Here is a 19938-nt window from a genome sequence, read left to right on the forward strand (position 1 = left end):
GAGGGAACTTCGTCGGAGCGTACGCGCACCGAGTGGGGTTGCCTCGCGCCTAATAGAGAAGCGGTCTCAACGTAGGCGGTCGCTCAACCGACCCTGCCGCGACGCGCTCGCTGCGATCGTTGGATCGTAGTTCAACGAGAAGATTCCCTGGAAAGTGGTGCATGCGGCAGGAGCAGCAGGCAGCACAAATTTTTCCACGTGATCTGGAAACCGAGCGCGGAGAGTCTCGAAATACTCGTGCAGCTTCTCTCCGGACGGTGGCACGCCCTTGCGCTCTTTCGCGCCCGATCTTTTCTCCTCTCTCTCGTTCCCGGGGTTTTTTCATCGCGGATTGAAAGTGCTCTCGTCGCGGGAGCACAAAACACCAGGATGGTCGAAGGACCGCGAGAATTATCGCACGTCCAAGATCGACGTTCGCGTCGACAGGAGGCGCGAAGAGGGGGCAAAACGTCGAAGAGAAACTGTTCCGCCAAAGACATTTCGAGAATTTTTCTCTCTTCCTCCCGGGCAAAATGCGTGTACGAGTGTGACGACAAGGAACACAAGGCGTTGCTTTCCAGGCGACGATTCTTTGTCGCAACCAATTCGAGAAATATAGACTCGCGCGAATCCATGAAAGAGACCGAGAGAGAGAGAGAGAGAGAGAGAGAGAGCGAAGGAGAGAAATAAAGTCTCGTTTTTTTCTCACCTCCCTTGCACTCGCGACACAGTAAAATACACGCGACCCAACTCGAGCCGCGTATAAGGTGATGCTCTTCTGAGATCGGCTTGAAGGAATTTAACTCAGATATTCGGCGGTAATTCGTTGAATTTATTATACCTCGAGTGAGAGAAGAGCCGGGGGAGGCTGGCCGAGCTGGAAGATCGCTCGCGCACACGTCGTCTCGCGATTGACCAAATTCTCCAGGGGCAGAATTCCCGGTCAACCTTTTGCCGATACTCGGAAAAATTTATTCATTTATTGAGACTCGATACGTGCCTCGAATGAACTTATACTTTGTCACTGTTAAGGAGCTCACTGTTTTTTGTCATCGCGCTCCCTCCCAACCGTTTCGGTCTCGTTCGCTCGCGCGACTTCCTTTTCTTTTATCATTTCAGATTTCCCTCTCATCCTTGTCTCTGCTCCCATTATGTAACGACGAGTCTCGTGGATTCCTCGAAATTTTGGCCAACGACGGTACCAGGGGGACCGAAATTCTCCATTTCCTGCTCAAAAACCTTCCGGAGTTGTGCTCTCGTTTCGACGAACGTGCACCCCGAAGTAGGTGGAAAGGACAAAGGTCCTTGGAGCTATTCCCGGGAGGTCGATGGAAATATAATTCGTGTCAGAGTCCCACAACGAAACGCGAGTGTCTCGGGGTCTCGAGCGCGCAATGAATTAAGGCTGTGCGCGCGGAGATCTGAAATTTTGTCGACGCGAGGTTCGAAGCTTTCATTAAAACCAGCAAATTTATCGGATCAAAGCGAGTATTGAAAATTCAATCGGCGAAAACACATCCATTAATTGAGTCGCTCTAAATCATATTTTCGTTTCCCACGAATAGCTCACGCGACCTGGTCTCTCGCGTGAGATCGAGAACTTTATGAATAATTGAGAGTTTTGGAAGCCTGCGAAATAATTCCACGCCGCTGGATATCTCTCACAACTGGGTGAATTAAATAAAATCTGGAAATAGCAACGATCAATAAATACGCTAGCTGAGGCGCTCCCTGCTCGCTCGAAGGAGAGCACACTGAGACGCGACGATCTTTACAAATTTCTCAGCCCCGTTGGAGTGCTTAATACAAATCCAGTTATTGCCGGGAAGTGACATTTGGGGAAAAATGCACACGTCGAAACTCCGTGACTTTCTGGCTCCTCCGGAATCGGAATCCCATCGCGACGACCCGCGACATTTTCGTGAGCGGACGAAAGCATTGTTCTGACCCAATTTTCGTCCACGAATTTCCCCAAAATATTTTGCTCCCCTCCCCCCTGCACCGTGGTTTTACGACCCCCTCGTGATTGGTTGTGCTCTCAAAATTCTGACGAACTAAATGAGGACGAGGTAGATGTGAACTTTGCTGTGCACTGACGATTATTTATTCGTAGGCGCATTACTCGAGCTGTAGTGTCTGAGGAGCAACGGTGGGTCACGAAACCCTGTTTTATTCACAGCCCAATTAAATTATTAAGGTACGCTTTTTGGCTGTAGACTCAATTCAATTTTGCTGCTCGTATTGAATATTTTTGCTGAACATATATTTTCATGCTTTGTCGTGAACTGGTTTATTTCAATTTGTTTTTCACACGTCAGACGATTTCGGTGGTACTAAAAGGTCGCGAATCAGGGCCGTTTATTTCGAGGATTTTTCGTATTGCCGCGAAGCAAAACTTGTGTTCGATACTTCAAAATGGGAAAAAATGATGGCAAAAAGAATTTGCGTGACAAAAATCATTTTTTGGAAACGTGAAATTTTTTATTTCCGACTTTCTCGAGTCCACACGTGCTTCAGGGTCACTCGATGGCTCAGGATCAACGTCGATGTAAAAAATGCACACCACTTTCGACTGGGAGGAACAAATATTTGATTGCTACTCGCTGGAAGCGGAAAAACGAAGCCAGAATGCTATCAAGATTGAGCCGTCCATAAATAAAAACAAAGTTGGCCACGTTTCTGTACGCAATCACTGATATACGAAGTCGTATTATACGCGTTGAATGCCGCGGAGCTGCTCGCCTCAGGCCAGTTTTTACACCCACGCCCTTTTCTGTATCGCACTTTATCGCTCGTCATTAGCGTCCCCGTGAGTATTAATTACAGCGGGAAGCTTGAATATATTATTATTGGAGAATGGTGGAGAAAATGTATTTTCAACGTTGCTTCAACGTGCCACGAATACTGCTCGCAGCCTCTTGCTTTTCAGTGGCTGTATCATTAGCGGACCGAAAGGCGGAAATTGATTTCTGTCTCTAAACGCTCTTAATGATCGATTATTAGTCAGAGATTGAGTAATCGCAGTTGGAAAACTCCTCGCTGTTTTTCCCTTCGACGAAGTTCAATTTTCTTCGTTGAATTTCTTGGTTCTCTAGATTTCTGAACATTTCGTTTGTCCAGGGGATCGAATATTTCGTTGTTCAAGCGTCCCGACGTCGTTTTTAAGGGACTTTTTCGTTGCAGTATCCGAAGAGCTCGTAAAAATCGTAAAACGTTAAAAATTCAAAGTTTCTATGCTCCGTTGCTTCTGTAATGAAATCCAGCGAGCGCCTCAATGAAATCGTACGACGAAGAGAGCCTCGCTTTCCGTTGGCTGGGACGTCGACGTCGTTGAATAAATGGGAGCGTCATGGGCCATTACTCTGCAACGCCGAGACCTCTTGCGAGCCTCCCATGACTTTTGAGCAACGTACCGAGATCGATGGCGATCGAGAGGTTCGCACCTTCGAGTAATCGAATGAAAAAGAGATTAAAGAGGCTCGGGAATGAGCACTCTTCTCGTTTCAATATTCAAGATTTTCCAAAATTTTTTCGAAAATGCTCGTCAAATTTCGAAGCTTTTCAGAAATTGCTTCGACCCTCCGGGTCCGTGTCCGGACGGAGTGGCTCGTGGCGGCGTTGCGCGGGCGCGTCGACGGCCGCGAGAGCGACGACTTGCGATTCCGTGTGGATCGAGGCTGCGGTTTTGCCGCACGCGAGAGTCGACACTGTAAATCCTCGAGAGGGAAAAGAAGGCATTCCGCGATGATGCCCGCAAGATGTGAGGCGCGGAAGGTGGATGGAGGCGGGAGTTGTGCGGCGTGGTTGCCCGCGAGAGGCAAAACGCCCGGACGTAGGGACGTCGGAATACAAGAATCGTCGCGCGCCCCGTTGTCCCGAGAGCATTCTCGTCTCCGTCCTCGATCACGCGTGTATTTCATCGCCAATTCCGTCGCCCCGCCGCGTCAACAAGTGCGTCAAAGAAAAAAAGTTTCTCCGGTAGGATTCGGCGCCAAAAGCTAATTGTCCGGGCTCATTTTTTCGCTCGGAGACTTTGTGACTGAAGTTTCATTGGTGAAAAGCTCGAACAGGCACGCGGGCTAATTTCGAGCCCCTTTTTTCTTCTTTTTCCATGAGCTCCGAGAAGTCGACGTCGCTGCAAGACGAGCGCGTTCGAGCAGGAGGCATCGGGGAAGAGGATACGAGTCGGACTTTCTTCCTCGCGTGCCCAGTTTGTCACGAATGACAATTTATCGCGCGCGGCTCGCCACTCGCCACCATCTCCCGGTCGCTCTCTTGCTCTCTCCCCCTCTGACCAGACTCGACGGGGACTCCTCAGGGCGAGAGAAGACGAGACGTGGCAGAGAGAGGACGTTCGAGCTCCGCGCGTCCTTTAAATTAAACGATACGTCGGACCCCCGTTGGCATACACGCGCCAGCACATGTGTACGATGCGCTCAAGCCCCTGCCGGCCCGGCCCCCCGGCCCTGGGCACAGAATCGCTTCCTCCATGCTCTCGAAGCCACTATCGAAGCTTCTAATTTATAAAGTCCACCTATTTACTGAAAGATGCGTCCGGGACGGATGTAAACCTGTAGCGATCCTTAAAAATGGGGACGATAACGAATGAATATCTGCGGGCACGTTACGAAAGATCATCGAAAGCTGAGCGTTTCGATCGAGGAAACTTCTTCCGCGTCAAGGTCATATTTCAAGCTGGTTTATCGGCACTTTTGCGTCGAGGGCAATTATCGTACGTGATAAAAACGCGCTAATCGTTCGAGTCGTGAAAAAGCGTTTTGCGGAAGGTAAACGTCGGGGGGAGCTGTTCGGGGGGGGGGATGATGTTGCAGGGTTCTTGGAAGGCGTTCGAGTTTTGGACGTGGGAGGTAAAGCGATCGGTAAGTAATCGACGTGCGTCCGAATTGGTGCGGAGAGGCGAGCGTGTCTCTCCGGACGGATGGTAAAGGAAGAGGAGCGCGGTGGTACGGATCGTTTTTGTCGTCGGGGCGCGGAGCCTGGGAGCGAGGACGAGCGTTATCTCGAATTCCAGTCTTTCGTTTAAGAGCGCGTGCACATTTAAGAACACATCCATTAAGAGTTTTCGTTCAATGCTTCTCTAATGATGTCAAGTCCGGAGGGAATATTGTAATGAAATGGACCTGCAAAAGGGGATGTGGAAGGTAAAAATCGCTTCGTCAACGTGTATGCCCTCGCACATACGCGCATATACGCGGACTCAAATAGAAAGGTGGTTCTCGGAGGTTTTGGCGTGGGTGGTAAGAGTCTTGGATCGCTGATTAGCAGTCAGAAGGTAGCGTCGATCGCGTTCAGTTTCCAGTCGGCGTTTACCGATCACCTGGCAAAAAGTCGTACCTGCATGTATCTCTGCTTCGCGGAGAGTGCTGCCTTCACCACCCTTTCCTCCGTCTCCTCTCGCACTCGTCTTCTCTCTTTGCCACGGGAGCGCTTGCCCCCTTTCGCTCTCGCGCTGTCCTTTTCCCCACTTATCCGTTTCTCGTTTCTTCTCGTTCGCTCGCATCGATTTATAATTTCTAATGGACCGGGGACTCTCCCCCACTCATCTTTTCCCTTTCCCCTCCCTTTCTCGCGGGTCCTCCACCCTGCCCGCTCCTCTCTCGCGCTCTCATCCTTGGCTTTACAGCCTTCTCGTTTTTTGCCGAGAACGGCCATGTCGGTGCGAGCTCGCAATAATTTATCCTGGAGCGAGATCGCGGCCGAGACTGCGCCGGCAACGCCGCGGTGTGGCGACGCGTGTGCGTCGGCGGAAGACGAGAAAAAACGGGGCGAGAGGAGAAAGAATGGGAAAAGCAGGTATTGAATGTACGATGAGAAAGAGCCGGAGGAATAAGATCCGCGAGTGACATCCTCTCTCGCTCTCTATTTTATTCTCGGCAGAGAATCAAGAAACAGGAGGAATCAACGAGAGGAAGAAAAAGCTACGGGATCGTGGAAAGTCCGAGTCTCGAGTCGTCGCGCGACAAGAGAGATCGATGGTCGAGTTCGCGCCGCAGTGAACGCGACTCGCTGCCGCGATACCGCTACCCCGCGAGCGGTCTCGTTTCGGCCCGCTGCAAAAAGGATATTAATAATGCTCCGATCGCGCTTCCTTGTCAGACCGGGCAATCGATCGATCGATCCCGATCGGTCGCCCCTTTCCTCCTTCGTCTCTCGCTCCGGCTCTTCCTCTTCCGCTTCTCTTCTACGTCGGCGCAAATTTTCTCCTGTGTACGAGCCCTGATCACGCGGAGACAAAAAAATGGGGGTTCTTGACCCACCGGAGCATCGTTTTTTCCTTCTCCACCAAAAGCTTCGGTCCAGAAAACTCGTCCGAAAAACCCAGTCGAAAAAGTCCAGCTCCCAGTCGTTAGCGCCTCGTTCTCATTCGCTTTCAAAAGCCAAGGGAAACAGTGAAAATGAAATAAATTTATGGCTGACGTAACTGACCCGCTGCATCAGCGATCCCGAACCACTATCAGCATCCAGCGGTCTCCTCTTCCAGTTTCTATAATATCCTCTTACAACAGTGAGCTTGTTGCAGCAGGTAACTCGTCGAGTAACCGACGCTCGTATACAGTGTCGAGTTTTGATAAGAAACGCTCAGAATATATCGCGGGTGATGGAAACAAAAAATTGTACAAGCCCATGAAAGAGGTAGCCGAGCACGAGCTACACGCAGTAAGAATAAACGATGAAATTATGGTCTTCTTCTCGAATACCTCGGAGACTGAAGCAGCATTCGACCTCCATTCGCTTAAAGACCGGTGATTCGAGTGTTTCGGTACATTTAACTCGGTGGTTAGAGAAACCGTTCTTTCGAATTCTCCGCAACGTTACCAGTACGCGTGTGATATTACGCGAAAGAAAAAAAACGTAACCGCAAACTCTTTGAGGTTGTCGCTTCGTAACAACAAACCCGCGGCGGGTCGGTTCAATTGACAAAAAGTATTTTTATTTGAACGAAAATATTCTTCATCGGTGTGCTGTCCTCTCAGCTGACGCGCAGCACAAGCATTTTCTTGCTCGCATCAATTTTCATTTTAAATTTCGATATATCCGCACATTTATAAAAAATCAGGAATCGCCTCGAGGTCGAAAAAGTCTTTCGTTTTTCAGTCATCCCTTCATAAGAACGAATCAAAATAACGTGTTTTCCTCTCGATCAGCGAGCCCAATATTCGAGGGTTCGTTTCCTCGATTATTTAAGAGTTTAAGATTGGCGAGAAAGGTTGTTCGGGAGATGGGCTTGGAAGTATAGGGAAAGTGAGCTAAAATAAATAGACCTTAAAGCCGTGTGTACGAGATATGTTCGTTCAAAAAATTATATATTTTTTTTGTTCCATTCTGGCACGAGTTTTTTTTTTCATTTCATTTTTAAACACAACATAATTTATAAATTAACGTACACAATCATCAATAATTTATACAAGCCCTTGTTTTTTTTTGTTTTTCTTTCGTTTCTTTTTTTTTCGTCGTTTACGTACTATAATATCGCATAACGTACTCAAAATCTCATAGTCGCGTGCAACATTCTACAAATACGCGTTCGCGCCTCTCTCTTTCTCTCTGTCGTATAAATTCGTCAACAGTTCATTCTCTCTGTCACGCTTTCGGCTCTCATTTACAAAAATACATATATAGGTACATACTTTTCGGAAATATTAATCATTTCAAATACGTATCGTTTGAGCTCTCATTTTCTCTCTCACGGACACGCACGTACGGACTCGCTCGCACACACTTTCTCACTCGCTCTTGCTCCGTTTTATTTCCTTTAAGGGTTAACGAGGTAACGAAGAGAGGAGTGAATAATAATGAAATGGGAGAGCAACTTAAGGGAAGATGATACACAATAGGCGAATTATTATTTCGGCCAATGGAAAATAGATTGAAACAATTTATATTTTTTTCGAGGCAAATACGCGAGGAAAGAAAAAGAAAAAATAAAGAAATCTCGTACGACGCGGGACTTGGCGGGCCGGGATGAAAGGTGAAGGGGGAGCGGGGAGGATTGGATTGGGGCTAACAAAATAAATAATAGAAGTATATTAAACATGATTAATCACTTAACAACGGAACTAGCCCATAACTAATTAGTAGTTAAAATTAGTAATAATTATCATAATAGAAATAATAATATTATTAATAATAATAATCATCATAATAGCCATAATAATAATAATGATAGCGATAATAATGATAGAAAATAGTAATAATGATCATAAAGAAATGGCTAAAAATAACAGTAATTTATAATTACAAAAGAACACCTTGGATTTTCGTTCTTTTTTCGTCTGGCACGACTGTCGTATTAGTTTTGAGTCGCTGGCTGTTATTTCTTTGCTTTTTTATGAAATCTAAAAATGATTGATTCTTTCATTATTTAACAACGTTCGACGCAATATTTTTCGCTTTGTTTAGCCGTTGTTTCGTTGAATTTCTTTTTTTCCACATTTTATTTAGTATCTGAAAACCATTTGACACACACGCGCACAGACGCACACACGCACATTTTAATCTCTCGTAAATTCCGACGCAGCGGTAGACGAGAGAGCACCGACGACGAGTACAGTAGAAATGAATTATTCATCTAGTTGGGCAAGTAGAAATGGCAAGTTACAACTCTCGCGCGCGCGCTCGCGCGCGCGTGTGTGTGTGTTTTCCAATGTGTCTACGTTTGTATTTTCGCTCATGTGTTCGTGCGTGAGTTTAGTGTATTTGTACGTTCAATACAATGAAGACAGTAAAGTTATATCGTTTAGCAAAAAATCTTTTTTTCCATGTACAAAAATACGAACGTTATCGTAATTGTGTGCTCGAGACCGAGAAGCGTTTACTGCCCTCGATAAAAACAATATGTTAGAAAAAAAAACGGGGTAGAAAGAAAGAGAAAAGAATGGAGGATGGCGAGCACTTAAATTCGTATCGATGGGTCGTCGCGTTTCAATCAGTGAGCGATTATAATCTCATAAGTTTTTTCCGCTACCTCGCACACTCGATTATAAATAATATTAAAAACAATCGAAAAAAAGAAATAAGAGCATTTGAAAATAATTTATTCAACGTCAAAATCAAAGAAAGAAAGAATAAGGAAAAAAAAACGTACGAAGATTCCTCACTGGCATTCGACAAAATCCCTCGCGTAGCTTCGTGTAATAATAATTAAAAAAATAAAAATAAAAACAAAAAAAATCAATTGAGAGAATACGAGCGCGCTCGGCGCAATTTATTCGTTTTTTTTTCTTTCTATATATATATATTTATATATCAAATGAACAACTTTTGAGAGTCTCGAAAAGAGTTGAGGAAAAAAAACTACGAGTCATGCTCGGCACGACTCGATACTCATTCATTCGAGCCTCACAGACTCTCGTTATAACTACAACTTTGAATTTTTCAACTCCGCTGAGTTTGGATTTTGTTTTTTCTTCGCCCTGCGCTCACATCGAGTTCCGTTTTGTTATTAATCTATTTTTCGGTTTTTCACGAACGCGTTGAACTCGTTCGTTTGACTTTGCCTCAACATCAGGATTCGATTTGATCTTTGCTATCGCTTTTCCTGTATTTTTTGTTTGTTTCTTTTTTTTTTTGTTACTTTTTCGTTAGTCTGCTCTAACAATCTAGTCAACGGTTATAACTAATCACTATTCAACGTGTTCAAGATTCCAATATCATATAAGCTCAAATATCAATCAACGGCGTTACAAAAAATCTAATACGAGAACCGACGAATTCGACGATTTTTTCAAATTTTTTCTCGCTTCTCTCTCTCTCTCTCTCTCTCTCTCTCTCTCTCTCTCTGTTTCTCTCCATTCCCAATTCAACAGGTACGCAGCACAGTAGTCATTTTATTCGTAGCTCTTAAGGAGCCTTACGTCGAGTTTTTGTCTCCACATTTCATCAGTCCGTTTATTTGTTTTATTTTCTCATTCGGATGGATCCCCGATATTGAAAATAATCCGAGAGATTCTCTCTTCGCTCTGCGTGCGATATTTGTTCTCTCACATTCGCGCTGATAAAACAAGGAGGATTAAATAAAAAATAAATTAGGATGGAAGAAGCGAGCTCGACTCGAGTTGGAAGAGTAAAAGAAGAAAAAAAAGAAAGAAAAATGGTCTGCGTGTACGAAAAGCTCCGAGTCCGCTTAATCGACTTCATTTTCGTCCACCGAATTTCATTATTTTATCTCGATTTCATTAGGGACGAGAACAGCTAATGACTTTCTGACTGTAAATTAATTTTTCGCCGATTCCTCGTACACGCGAGGGAGCGCGTTCAATATAAAATTAGTTGTTCGAATTGGACTGGCCGAGCGTCGAAAAAAAAAACAATTTGGCACATTTGCAAAGACCTCGTAAAATAAGATGAACAAGAAGAAGAGAAAAAAAGGGTTAAAAGTAAAAAATAAAGTTCTCGAGAGTGCGCGAGCAGGATAACGTTTTTAACGGCTGTTTGAATAATCATACGTACACGCATGCAAATACATACACTTACGCATGTATACATACTTTCAAAGATGAAAACAAAGAGCAATAATAGAAAAATCATGAAACAATGAAACACCAACGAGAAATGAGAAAAGAAGAAAACGAAATGTAATAAATAATAAAGAAAAAACATTATTCGCGAGAATAAGAAGAAAGGAAACAGGAAAAACATCGCTCGCGACGTAATCGGGTTTTGAGCACCTCACGCTGTTGCGGCTCCAGCGCGTTTCTCTACGTATACAAAAAACATACCTTCGAAAATCATTTCGACAAAATCTTATCTCCCCGTCACTCTCACTCGCAGTCTCAACAAAAGCAAACAGTTTTTCTGAGCCTCGATGGCAAAACGATGAGATCGTTCACTGACACCAGCTTAAAGTGGAAGATGATCCCGCACGCGTTCCTCTATCGGGTCTCGGAGCAGAGCTCTCTTTTAAGGTAGTCCGTCGAAGAGGATGTGAGGAGAGGACGAGAAGATTTTTGGATAATACTGTTCAGGGGGTTCGAGGTGGGGGGAAGAAGCGTCGTCCGCTCCAGGGTATGGCAGGGGCGTCAAAATTAAAGACGAATTCGTGAAACTCATTGAAATATTCGACGCGAAATCGCGTTCAACGTAATTCGAGGGTGTTGGAGCGTCCTTCGTCCGAAGGTCATCCAGCGGCGGTTGGTCATTCCATTTTGACGAGACCGGAGATGGGGTCGAGTCCGCGCGAGGGGCTTTCGGCGCCCGCGTTGGGGGAGACGAGGCCGGCACTTTCGGACTTGACGACTTGGCCGGCACTTTCGGACTTGACGACTTGGCCGTCGCTGATTTTCGCGTGGGTTCTCAAGTGCCTCGTGATCATGTCGCGTCTGCAGGCTGCGTAAACGCACTGTGGACATTTGTAGGGTTTCTCGCCGGTGTGGGTGCGCTGATGGGTGCTGAGATGGTCGGACCGGCTGAAGACTTGGTTGCAAGTCTTGCAAGTGTAGGGTTTGACCCCGGTGTGGAGCCTCATGTGCCTCGTGAGCATGTCGGAGCGAGCAAAGCTCCGTTTGCATACCTCGCAGCGATAAGCCTTTGCGGTTGCGTCTTTGGGGCCTTGTCGGCGATGCCGCGAGGCCATGTGCTTCGCGAGACGGTCGTGGAGGCTGAACATTTGACCGCAGACCGGACAGACGTACGCGACGTCTGCGCCAGGTGGCATCTCTTCGACGACCGGGGATACTTCGAGGTTGTATCGCTCCGCGACGGTCTCTTTGGTCGTCGGGGATGCGACGTCGCCTCGGACGACGGGAACACTGACGGAGCCTCTGGTCACGTGGGCTGATGGGAGCAGCTGGAGGGCGGTGGGCCGATTACTGCTGTTGTTGTTCTGGCTCGTGGTATTGTTGTTGTTGTTGTTGTTGTTGTTATTGTTGTTGTTAATGTTGCTACCGGTGAGATTATTGTAATTGTTGTGATGATTGTTGTTATTGTTGGTACTCGTATTATTGTTGATGCTGTTGTGAGCGAGGGCGAGATTCTTCATGGAGAGATCGAGGGGAGAGTCCTGGGGGCTCGTCGGATCGTTTTCGATCGACCGGCTGGGCGGTGTGTGCTGCGAATTGGTCGCTATCGAAGACACCGAGGACGGTGGCCTTGGCTCCCGACCAGGAACGTCAGAATCCGAGTGGCTTCGCTTCCTACTGATTTCCGAGGTTGGCATGTACTTCGTGTTGAAATACTGCTCGAAAGTGTACGAAGAGGGCGATACCGGGGTCAGGGGAGTCAGGCTCACGGGGGTCAGGGGGGTCAGAGGCGTCGGTGGGGTCAGCGGGGAGGTTGGCGAAGGCAAGAGGATCGCTGATAACGGCTGATTCACCCAGTTCGGACAGGGACAGTTGCGGTACTTTTGTGCTTGTCTGTGGTGATAAGCCGATGGGTTTTGGTGATGATGGTGCGGGTGACTGTGACGCGGAGCCCCGCCCTGGAGGCTCTCGAGGTTCGACTGCTGATTCAGGCTCGCTGGACGGTGGTTCTGGTGATTCGGATGCTGGAGGTTTTCCGCTGGATGCAAACGGCGCAGTTGACTATCTTGATAATTATTGTGATTTTGATTGTGCGGATAATAGGGCTGGTATGGTAAATGACTCGCGCCGGGCGTCTCCTCCTCGATCGTCGTGTCCAAACGCTCGGATTTGAGCCGCTTCGAGATCGGCTGCAGGGCGTTTTCCGAGGCGGAGCGTGACGTCGACCTCGGCGAACCGAAGGCGTCCTCCTCCTCCTCCGAGGCCAGCGACGTCGCGTCGAATCTCGTTGGCAACGTTTCACCCTCTGACGGAAGACTCTTGTGCGCGTTCAAATCGTCGAGGACCTGATTCAAACGCCTCCGCTTTCGGGTCGCCCGGTGATTCCGGTTCGCCGTTGCTGCTAACGTGTTGTTGTTCGTACAGGAGGGCGGTGGCGGCTTCGCCGGACCCGGGGGCGCGGCCGCGGCGTCCTCCACGGCGCTCTCGGCCATCGTCATCGATGATGCGCGGCACCCGCCGCCTGGGCCCCTTATGCCGCCTACGACCCCCTCGGCTACCACCGTACTGCCTCCCACCTTGTCCTGCAATCACAAAATATCGAAAGAACGTTATCAGGCTGCTGCGGAGCTACTAAAATACAGATTAAGTTCACGAATCTTCGTTGATCGCTACGAATTTCTTCTAATTCCTCCCAATTTTGAAAAGCCCCTCGTAAACGGCGGCTCGACTCACCGAATCGCTCCATTTTCATCGATCGAAAATATTGGGACTCGTTTCATCGTTGAGTTCGGACGAGTCGTGCGTGTCACATTGGTTAAAGTACCAACAAACCGAACGAGATCGACAGACGAGAGAGACCGGGGGGTTAGAGGAGGAACGAGCAAGGCGGGGGGAGAAAAAAATTGACAGACGCCTGACACGAGAGATCACGATCCACAGATGGCGCCGTAGCGCGCTTGCGTACGAGAAAAGTGTGGAGATTTATGGCTCTTGTGAGCAAGCAGTAACAATCTTTATTTATAAATTTGTGCGATCTGCCTGACTCGAGTGCCCCCTTTATGCCCCGGGAGATTTCTCGAACAAAACTATTGAACGCGATCAAATATTTATCGGCGGGAGAACACGCGGCTCGACGACGAGGACGGCGTGTGGTGTCTCTCGTGATCGTGCCTGTCCCTCTCCCTCTCTCTCTCTCTCTCTCTCCTCGTATAAGGCAAGTAGGCAACTCGCGAGGCCGTTAACCAGCATCGACTCCAAGGAATACGCAGCGGATGACTATTAGGAAAACGAGAAATTTATGGCCCTCCCGCGCGCGTATCCTTTTTTCAGCCCTCTCGCGCCCCGTCTCTCTCCGCCCGTTCCTCCCGATGGATGCGAGACGACGAAACGAGGCATACGGACCGAGAGAGACGGAGACTCGGCGCACGGTCCCCGGTGACAACGTCGCTTTGTCATAACGCCACGCAATCTAGGCACGCGGTATCTTGGAGACGAGAATTATCCAACGGAATATATATTTTAATAGGAAAGACGCCCGCTGAGGTGAGAAATTTCATAATTTTCTGCGAGCGGGCTCCTCGGCTCGGCCGTATTCCCCAGAACTTCTGACGTCAGATCCATTTTTTTAAATGTGTCTGCTCCCACCGCGTTAATTTTCATCATTTCTTTTTTTTCACCTTCCAAAGCAGTCTTCCTCGAAAGAGTTGTGAAAAAGTGGTTACACGAAAGACACAAAAAGGAGCAGACGGCAACAAGAAACAACCCGCAGGTTGACCTGTCTCGTCCTCGTCCGTCCATAGATTCTTGTATCGAGTCGCGAACACGACGCTCGCAGAGCAAGAGCGTCTGCTCTCGCGATACACGCTACTGACTTATCGCTCCCAAGGCGCCACTTGGACATGTTACCGCGAAATTTAGCAGGCTCGTACGCGCACTGATACGCTTAAGGAAAAGCTCCCGGGGACTCTCTCATCTGGGGACTTACGAGGCAAAATAATCCGATGTACTCTCCTTCGTTGGGCGCGAGTGATTTAGTAGAGGCCTGATGATCCGGCGACGTTCGACGTCGACGGGAACGGGACGAGGGTAACACACGGACGCGACTCTCTTCCGGATTGCGAGAGGTCCGAAATGGGCATTGGAAAATACGAGGAATCGGGGCCGACGGGGCCGAGGTCCGTTGAAAAAATGCTCCTCCCACGCGCCGCTTTGATTGCGAGTTTTTCTGGAGCTGCCGAACGCTGCTGCGTAATTAACGAGGATTTAAAGGAGGAAAAAATCGTTTGAATTACAGCGATGAAACTCGACGTAAAGTTTAATCGGCGCGTAGTTTTTTCACCCTCGCAAAACTCGCCCACCTCCTTTCGAAGCGGCGGCAGCGGCAGCGGCCTTGAAGCTCATTTTCTTTTTATTCGGGTGTTAACGTTGTCGGCGAAATCGCGATAGAAGCTGCTGTCCAGCGGTCAGAGGAGCCCTCGCGTATCGGCGACGATAAACGTCGTAAAACGCGAGGGGGTCAGCTCGTAAACGCTCGAATAAAAAACAGCTAAATAAAATGAAATGAGCAGGAAGGGAGAAATAAAAGGAGCGCGAGCGGGAGAAAGGAGGGAGAAAAATGAACGAGTCCCCCGCGCGCCCCCGCTCCCTTTCGAGACGAGGGAACAGGTCTCGCATATCGCGGTTGCTAGCTCAGTGCGCTCGGTCCCACCGACTCTCCGGGGAAAAGCGTAGGCGTGTTTATGTGCGTGTATACTAATGTGCAAGCGGATTTTTCGCTTTGTCCGAAGGTTCGCAACAGGCAGCGATCGCGAGCGTGTATTCGATCGGCTCGAGTTGAACGAACGTAACGCCACGCGACGTCGTGTCTCGTCGCCGAGAAAACGAGAGCCGAAAGTCACGGCGAATCACGAGAATTATATTGGAGCCTCGAAAATCCTCAGATTTCGTGTATAAACTCACTTCATTTGGTGAATCGATTAATATGAAAATCGACGAATTCGCTCGAGCCTTCGAACGATACCAAAACAAGATTCATCGTTTTTATTCCCTTCGCAGAACACGCGGACGCACGCGGGGAGAGCGGCAGGGGCAGAGGAAAAAATTGATCCCGCGCATCGAAGGATGGGAAGTATGATGAGGCATGAAGAAATTGGCAGAGCAGAGCAGGTAGAATGACGAGGGAAAGAGGACGAGGAGAGACCCCCGGAGAGGCGGAGAGGCGAACCGAGGGCACCGGAATGCCTCCGGGAGGCACCTGTAACCGCAGAAACGGCAACAACAGCGCGGGAGCTGCGGACCGAGAGACCGCGAGAGCTAGCCTCGTCGGACAACTCCGCGAGAGAACAGGTTGAGAGAAGCAAGGTGGGCGTGGGTGGGGCGGTTGATATTTCTCTCGGGCAGTGTATGTATATACGCATTTACACAGACACGCGGACCGCTCACCGGAGGATACACGATGTGCCGAAGATCCCGGCTCCCAGCGATGGCTTCAAACCGACCAAACGGCTCGAGCTCTTACGAACAAACGCGGTGACTTCGAGCGCGAGCTATTTTCCTCCGGGTGCGAAATCCTTCGATGAAAATCCGTCGAAATTCGAAATTTTTTATCGAAAACTCATTTTTTCTTATTTTCGGGAATGGAGATTTCGGTAACTGGTCGAAAAAATTGACAATTTTGTCAGACGGCAAATTGCTAAACGCTCGCGATCAACGCACCGCGTGCAAATTTTTATTTACGAATTCATCAAATTGTCGGAACGATTTTTTTTATTCCCTCAAGCACACTTTTTAGTTACTTCAATAAAATGTTGCGTCGATTTTAAAAAAAGTAATGAAACTGTTCGGATGAACAATTAAACAAGTTCATTTCAACGGTACTTTGTTCGGTCAAAATGAATTTATTTCTCCCTTCGACCAATCACTCGTTTCAGCTGTTACAAACTACTTTGTTCGATTCCCCACAAATATTCGGTTGTGTATCTCAAGTCGAATACTTTGCTTGATGGAAGCGTGGTCACTTTTCATAAGCTTCACTTCAATCTTCTTGCGGATGACGAAAAACCTCGACGACCGGAAATGGCGTCTTGGCCTCGTGAGAGCTCGAGTCGAAGAGAGTTTTTCGTAAAAAAATTTGTTCAGAATTATTGATAACTCGATTCCGTTGCCCTCGAGTATTAGGAGGAAGAGATGACGCGAGAGCTGCCCGTTCTCCCGGGTGCTCCGGCGTGGCACGGTGAAGGAGGAGATTCGCCGGAGGATAGAAGCAGCAGGAAAGGGCGCGAGGAGCAATTGCGAGATGTGCACACGGGCTGGCTCATGCAGCACAAGCGCGCATAAGGGCGAGGCCGCGCGCGATGTTTCTTTGCTACCAAAAAACCAGACGGGCTACCGGGGCCGCAGGAGCCGCGAGGGGCTTCGCCCGAGACTCGTGCTCGCTGGACCGCTTCTTCGCTATGTTTATACACGCGTACGCACACTTCCATGCGCGCGAGTTCATATATACACGGTTCCGCGATCCTTAAACGAGACAACGGGGGCGCCGGGAGTTGTGAGAGAAGAGTACAAAGATAATAAAGAACGAGAGCGATGGCGGCAGGATATACTACGCAGCGAGAGATGCTGAGTTTCACTCTCGGAAGCAACAAGTTCACGGAGCATCCTCGACGCGAACCCTCCCGGCTACGCTGAGCCATTCAAACTGAGAAACTCGAGGAAGGCGCAAAAAGTAGCAAACTTTTAGCAAAACAGAGACAAAAGCCTCGCGAGTGAGGAACATTTTTTTAATTTCAAGCAGCTCGGTTGTTCTACGACTAGTCAAGTTTGCAACTATTTCATGATGATTACAAGTATAAATTATTAATAAAATTAATAAACACTTACATTGAGAATATTTTTATCGCATAAGAATGTAAGTAAATGCTTTAAAAATGTCATAAAAGATCTAATTTATACTTCAACTTGACTAGTTAACGACTGAGTTCGTACCGGTGACACTTTAAATACACATAACCTAGGAAGGAATGGTCAATTCATTTTAAAAATTGAAGCCGCACAAGAGGAATGAAAGCACGTGAGTCAATCTGAAAAATAAGTTTGATGAAATTTCCGCGATTCCCGAATTTGCTCGAAATTCAATCAGCTGCTTTAAAGTTTTATCATGTTTTCTTTCTCAAAAGCCCAAAATGTTTTTTTCAAATGAACGGAATTGGTAATAAATTTTCTTCACGATATAAACGTTTCTGGGGCTCGAACACTGTCCAATTAAACTCAAAATTGTAAATAAAATAATTGAAACTTTTGGCCCGTAAGAAAAGTGGACTTTCACCGTACTTTATCGGACGTTCGAACTACTCAAATCAAAAGGAACGGGACGATAAGTTTTGTGTGAAGGATACAAAAAAATAGCGAATCAATTGAAGGAAAAATGTTGAAGAGCTTAAAAAATGCATTTTCGAACAAGTGTTTGCATGACAGAGAATTATTGAAAATTAATAAATTCCACACTTCGGAGAATCTCGTGCGCTGATTGTGCGCGTGCGTTTGTGTCGTGTATATTTTCTTCATAACTTTGTAATAAAAAAGTCAGATCGCCGGCGCAACATGAATGCACTTGAAAACGTGTGTACCAAGAAAATTACGTGCACGAGGCAGCAGCAGCAGCAGCAGCGACGCGAGTTGAAATAATAAACCCGATAATGACGATGATAAATTCACCAAGAGTTGTTGTCGCTCGATGACACGTAAATTGATGCACGCGCGCGCAAATTCTTGCTCGTGTCTCACCTCCTCCTCGTCCGTGGATGTGCGCGGCTATCCACACACGATTTCTAGTCCTCGTGGTCATTCGCGAGAGCTTAACTCGTTAAAGAGTGAAGCTCGGCTTCCAGGTAATTTTTCCCACGTCGTTTAATGTCTCGTGAGTGAGCGTGCCGACGTGAACATTTTCAGTATCGTAAAATAAGAAAATACTTTGAATTCAAGTATCCGCAAGATTTCCGTGTGTCTTAAAATCATTAAAACCGGCCAAACGAATTTTCAGGTCCGCGAGCAACGAAAGACTTCGAGGCTCAAACCCCAACGGCCAGAAAATCGTTCACAAACCCCCGAGTTTAAAATTTCTACAAAAAACCCATCAAAAGCGGCTCTTTTTCACGTGAATTCCCCCAAACGAATAAAATGACGATCGGTTATCGTGGAAAGCATTTTAGTGTACACGGAGCAGCTCTCGGGATCACTTGCCCAGTGTCGGGAGGCTTTGATTAATGGTGCCCGGCGAGTAGCGTCCCCTCTTGCGCTGCGTCCGCGTGTGGAGACAGAGAGCTCCAGAAAGCATAGTTATACGTTCACTGGACGTCCGAGAGTGTGTATGTGTCGGTTGATAATTAAACGCGTTGTAATTTGTGCGTAGCGAGTGGCGAACTCGACAGCTACCCATGGGGTTTGATTTAAGGTGCAGGGGAGACTTTGCAGCGTTGGTCGCGCGGTGCACCAGCGACGCGATTCTCCATTTGTATATGCGCGTGTGTGGACACGTACATACATTTGGAAGGAATCTTTTCTCTGGCAATGGGGACATTCGTCTTGAGGATGGAGTGAGCCCCCGCACGGCACGGAGGGCGAGCGACAAGTGTATTTCTTTCTCCTTCTCGCGACACACGACGCAAGGGATAACTCGTCGGACGGAAAGAACGTGTTTTCGAATTGGTCAGCAGGTGGATATAGAAAAGAGAAGGAGAGATTGTTGGATGGAGGGGCGGGGGAGGGGCGGGGGGGGGCGCATAGGACTATCGTGTAATGTCCTTTGTGAGAAAGTTTAACAGCACGAGGATCCGAGACGATCCACCCTCTTGTCAGGAGCATTCTCCGCGCCTCGCGGCAGATTCTCGCGCGTTCGGGACGCGCGAGAGCAGCGAGTGATGTCGGCGGCGAGTGAGATGCGGAGGAACGGAGGACGAGGGAGGGGCCGAGGATGTGATATTTCCGGGAAATGCGAGAGAAGCGAGAAGAAATAAGAGGAGAAAAAGGGGGGAGAGTGAGGGGACTGCGGGAGCCATTTTAAAAATCTCGTATTCTGTCGAGGATTCGCGAGAGTGATGAGAGGAAGCTGCTGGACGCGGAGGACGATCGTCTCGATCGTTGAGCGAGTCTCGGGCAGCAGCTTTTCTCGAGAGAGTTGGCCGAGCGGAGCACGAACTCCAAAGGGAGCGTTCGCCAATACGCTCGGCTCTCTGCGTATATGCGTTCGTGTATACCGAGGCTCGCACACTGCCGATCGATCCTTCGGACGAGACAAGACTCTTTAAAAAGAGTTTATCCGCGGGCGAGCGAGCGAGCGAGAATTGATGATCGAGACGAGTTAAAGACTCCTCGACACTCGCGGAATTCATTTTCATCTCTGATTTATCGCGATACTGTCCCCCTGCAGCACATTTTTTTGCTCCTCACCGAGGGTCAAACCCCGCGTGGTCAACCTCGCTGTTTT

At 47.9% G+C, this 19938-nt stretch overlaps 1 protein-coding gene across 1 annotated transcript in view; it reads right to left on the reverse strand.

Moving 5' to 3' along the window:
• Nucleotides 1-7287: 7287 nt before the first annotated feature.
• Nucleotides 7288-19938, reverse strand: part of klu (klumpfuss) — a 34948-nt gene continuing 22297 nt past the window's right edge. Inside the window, exon 2 of the mRNA XM_043431065.1 lies at nucleotides 7288-13039. Coding sequence (XP_043287000.1) covers nucleotides 11135-12955 — 1821 coding nt within the window. The 5' untranslated portion in view covers nucleotides 12956-13039 and the 3' untranslated portion in view covers nucleotides 7288-11134. The remainder of the gene's footprint in view (nucleotides 13040-19938) is intronic.

The sequence above is a fragment of the Venturia canescens genome, chromosome 10 (genome assembly GCF_019457755.1).
Source record: "Venturia canescens isolate UGA chromosome 10, ASM1945775v1, whole genome shotgun sequence".
NCBI lineage: Eukaryota > Metazoa > Arthropoda > Insecta > Hymenoptera > Ichneumonidae > Venturia > Venturia canescens.